The sequence below is a fragment of the Sesamum indicum genome, linkage group LG8 (genome assembly GCF_000512975.1).
Source record: "Sesamum indicum cultivar Zhongzhi No. 13 linkage group LG8, S_indicum_v1.0, whole genome shotgun sequence".
NCBI lineage: Eukaryota > Viridiplantae > Streptophyta > Magnoliopsida > Lamiales > Pedaliaceae > Sesamum > Sesamum indicum.
Window position 1 is genome coordinate 3,622,687 of NC_026152.1, and position 4,674 is coordinate 3,627,360.

Genomic DNA, 4,674 nt, shown 5'->3' on the forward strand with positions numbered 1-4,674 from the left:
TACAAATTCTCCCCTACCCTAAAATTGAGGTCAGCATAAGAAATTAAAATTGACCTACACAGACTGTGTGTGAACAGAAAGATGATGGAACCACCTTACCTAAACATCAAATACTTTTTTCAAGCTCATAATATAATCTTAAACCCACATATATATACTTAAAAGGTAAATTATAACAACCTTCCCTCCTATTTATATAATTATGAATACCCCTTATTGTTTGAATATTCGTAATTATGTCAAATTTTAGGAAAACTGACTGTAATTTACACCATACTTAATGGCATGAAAAACAATACTCTAACTCTGATAGAATGTGGCAATTATTTCCATAGGGCAATCATGAGAGTCTTAGCATAGTACTACAGCTCAACCACAAATGTTGTTAGAATTAATTTCATGACATTAACTTGCAAATGGAATTTTGATAGCCTACCACTAACTAATACAGCGATATTTACTCTTCTGGTTGATGATTAGAAGGGAGATAAAGATTAAGATAACAAGCATGCATGGTCTGGCACGTGTCCGAATGTATAAGTGGCAACTCCAAGTAATCCAAGTCCTGATGGCAACCTAATATTCCACACCTTCATCTCTAAACCACATCTTTTAGGGGTACAAACTCGTTGAGCAAACAGACACACACACACACAAAAAAACAAAAAAAAAAAAAAAAAAAAAAAAAAAAAAAAGAAGATGAAGAGGAAAAAGAGAAGCAAGAATCCAGGTTGAATGTACCTTCACATCTAGAATTCTTAGAATGCTGTTTCTGATGTCCAAAAACCACAACTGAGTTCATTGATTCAGTAAATTGTCTTGCAAACTTCATAATTCTGTTCAGAGATCAACTCATGTATGATGTAGTAGAGGACCAACATATTTACCTAAAATTTTACTAAGAGTTTGACAAAAAATTTCACAAGATTAAAGGGTAAACTTATAATTTCATACAATAATGCAATCCAGTACAAGATATGTTTATGTACATACGCCACCGGACCATCAGAAAATATCAAGATAAAGACATTTCAATGTCCCTGAACATAAGCATGAAAGACATTCATAACAATGTTCTGCCAACTACAAGAGTCACTAATGTACCAATTTAGGCGAGTAAACATTTCAGACAAACAGAAACCATCAACCAGGAGAAAGGATCTCGCAAAGTCCGCACATCAACCGTCATCTCCTGTTATGCAACCTGTAGATGTAAAGGCTAGTCTGCTGTCCAACTCTGCTCAACAATTTCGCGCACCTTCCTGTTGTACTCACGTTTGTTCTCACTGAACAGTCTTGCAGCCTCAGAGTTTGCTGGTGAATTTGGATTTGGATCACAGAGCAGTGACTGTAGATTCAGAGTGAAAGAAATTAAGTGAACAAAAACCATCGCTGAAGTTGTCAAGGATAAACATGTTGTTTAACATATATTTTTCTCGTGGAAAGAGCTGAAGTTGTCAAGAATAACATGTTGTTTAACATATATTTTTCTCGCGGAGAGACCTGAAGTTGACAGTTCATACCCAATTGCTTAGCAAAAGAAACAATACATCTTACAGCTCTATGGTACCTGAATAGATGTAAGTATAGCAGCTACATCATATATTGGACTCCACTGATTTTGCAAAATATCCAAGCAAATACTTCCATCTGCATAAACTGATCACACAAAATTAAATCAGTACACCATCTCCAGTGTGGAATGCAAGAACACATGTGTTTCAACTTTCACCCTGGATTTGAGAAGTTTGAATAAATTGTCCTTAGCCAGGAACATATATTTAGGAATCATTCATCAAATAATGATGCTCCCCCAAACTATTCTAAAATCATATTCATAACAATATGTTGCTGCAGTCCAATTTGCTAAACCATGATGCACATGCAGTTGGGTCATGACCGCATAACAATACATATTACATGCGGGCTTGGATATGTTCCAACTTTGTATATGGTATGCATATGACGCCATAGAGAACTGATAATCAGATATAATGGAAAGGTATTAAGCATTTGAAGTTTGAACTTGAATATACAAACTAGATTATTTATTTCAGAAAAAATGTAAAAAGAACAAGTATACAAGTCCCAAGGTGCAGCAAGAAAATTATAGAAGGGAAGACCATGCAACTAATTAAGCAAAATACCCTAGAACACTAGAATTACAGGTCAAGACGAACAAAATCAATAGTGATACACAAACAATAGGAAAAAAAGCTACAAGCAAATTCTTCCTAAATAAACAAGGTTATTTCTAGTCAGGCAACAAACAGTATTTCCTCATAATAAATTGGTTCTTCCTTCAGTTACCAAACTAGATACACATAATAATATGCATGACAGTATCATAAAAAAATCAAGTTGAACAAAGTAATCAGTGTAGGCCAGTCCCCATAGTTTATTAATTAGTATTTAGTAAAAGTACTAAATTTAGGAAGTTCAGATTAAATATAGATAGGACAACCAATGTGCATTATTAATAGTCATTACATTATGGATCATTTAAACTAGTGGTGACACACATGAAGAAACCCTCTTGGATCATTTAGCTCAATGTTTGCAAAAAGCACAAAAGAGTAAACAAGTTAAAAAGCGACAAGGAGGCACAGAAGAAAAAGCAGCAAAAACACAGACAATAACAATTAACAACTCCTTGCTGTATTTTCTATAACAGCAGATACTGCTACTTTGTCATGCAAGTTCTGGAATTCACAATAGTGGAGCGTGCCGCTTGTTCTCAAAAGGTTTACAGCGGCAACTAATAGGCTTACCATTGCAAACAAACGTAAGAAGCATATAAGTAATAAACTATAAATCTTTTACCATGATGATATATCACATAAGGAAATATCTGAATTAACTTACTGTTGGGATGGAACATTCTTGAAATGAATCTCACTGTCGGGGGCTTATTTGGATAATCTTCCGTGAATTGAAGTGTCAACTTAAACGTGCCTAGAAGCAAACAGTAATATCATCAGTCACGGAATAATAAGATAGATAAAAGAAAAAAAATGCACATGCAACAGTCTAATGCTATGTTAAACCTTGGATTTTATTGGAGAAACTATTGGGAAGCATTTTCCTTGGTCAGGTTGTACAGAAAAAAGATCAAAGAAATGTTTGTTCAATCATAATTAGAACAGACATCCATGCATGTATGCATCTACTGTATCTCTTTTATAATCTTCAATCAAGCTAGAATCTCTTTTAACTAAGTTCTTGTGTTATCCTTAATGGAAATACATTTAGACTTGAATTTGTATAATGTTTCCTTTACACTGCACTCCACTACACCCAACATCCAAATTAGTGTAGAGGGAGAAGGAAAAGGTACACATGAATACACATTGAAACATTCAACCTAACAGCACAGTCACCACCGCAATCAATTTAAAACCAAACTCAAGTGAAGAATATTCTCACCTCCATCCCAAGGAGTATCATCTGGACTGCAATTCAAAAAAATTCAAATATATTAGCAAAAATTAGGATGTTCTCAATCCATTCACAAGCAGCAACCACCACAACACATAACATACCCAAATATAACGGCATTCCAGAGCATAATATTGTTATCATATGGCGCACCGCTGATGCCAGCCGGAGGGTCCTGCTGTAACCGCTTGAAATCCCTCATTAATCGCTTCCTCGCCGGTGTCGACATCTTCACCGCCTGCAATTACACCAAGCCAAAATCCCCGTTTTCCCTTAGAGCACACTAATATCTAAGTTTGCACCAAAACAATTGCGCTCATAATACACGTAATTGACAGGAAACATATTCAAACTTGAATCCCAGATTTCTAATTCCAATCCCCCCACGTCAATCCTTACATTATCAAACACTATCCCAACATTAATTTCATATTCTAAAAAAAAAAAAAAAACCACCAATCCCATACAAAAACCCTACCTAAAAATAAAAAAAGGAAAATCAATCTACACAACCAAAAACCCTAGATCCACAAACTCATAGCACAATCAAAAACAATTCCACAAGTCAACGTGAATAAATTAGGGCTCCTGCACAGCACCAGAATTGAAGCAGGTGGAAGAGCAAATTACCTGAAAACGAGAGAGCAGCAAGATATTCTTCCCCTCTCCTCAGTGTTTATACGCTGCGATACCAAACAAATACGAAATAGGGCGTATATTTGTTGTTGGCCGCCCAATGTCTCTGATACCCGCAGGCACAAATAGAGAGAGATTTCGCGGTGGCGTCATATGTAAGCGAAGAATCTGTGTGGACGGAATATATACACACTGCGATCCAGCTCATATCTGACGTGGAAAATTAAAATTCTTCCACAATACTATTTATTTTTTATTATTTTATATCATTTTATTGCACAATAATACAACTTTTATGATCTTGTTCAATAATTTTTATAAAATTAAATATTTATGATTATAAGATTATGAAAATTTATCAGACTCCTATTTTTTTTTCATTTTTAATTTAAAATATATTCATTAGTTAGTAAAATAATTGTTACAATTCAAAACTATTTAGATTAATTTTACAGTATATTATAATCTCAATAAATTTAGAAAAATGAATATGCGGAAAAAATAAAAGATTTTTTATACCAAAAAATTACATATTGATATTATTACGTTAAATTTTCTAAAATAAAAAAACTAAAGATTGCATAATTACATAACATCGTC

General features: G+C 34.1%; 1 protein-coding gene across 1 annotated transcript; it reads right to left on the bottom strand.

Moving 5' to 3' along the window:
* LOC105167667 (ubiquitin-conjugating enzyme E2 2) lies at positions 928 to 4,229 on the bottom strand. The gene is made up of 6 exons (XM_011087465.2): positions 4,069 to 4,229; positions 3,543 to 3,676; positions 3,427 to 3,452; positions 2,866 to 2,955; positions 1,571 to 1,659; positions 928 to 1,348 (listed from the first exon to the last, which is right to left on the bottom strand). Exons 2-6 carry the CDS (start codon positions 3,665 to 3,667, stop codon positions 1,220 to 1,222), a joined length of 459 nt encoding a protein of 152 aa, XP_011085767.1. The 5' UTR covers positions 3,668 to 3,676; positions 4,069 to 4,229; the 3' UTR covers positions 928 to 1,219.

What these genes read in the sequence shown, in the direction of transcription:
- LOC105167667 (XM_011087465.2), bottom strand. Translation starts at nt 3,667, where the DNA reads ATGTCGACACCGGCGAGGAAGCGATTAATGAGGGATTTCAAGCGGTTA. An exon ending in TGGAATGCCGTTATATTTGG is followed by an intron (nt 3,453 to 3,542) that starts GTATGTTATGTG and finishes TTTGAATTGCAG; the next exon opens with TCCAGATGATACTCCTTGGG. An exon ending in CTATACTTACATCTATTCAG is followed by an intron (nt 1,349 to 1,570) that starts GTACCATAGAGC and finishes CTGAATCTACAG; the next exon opens with TCACTGCTCTGTGATCCAAA.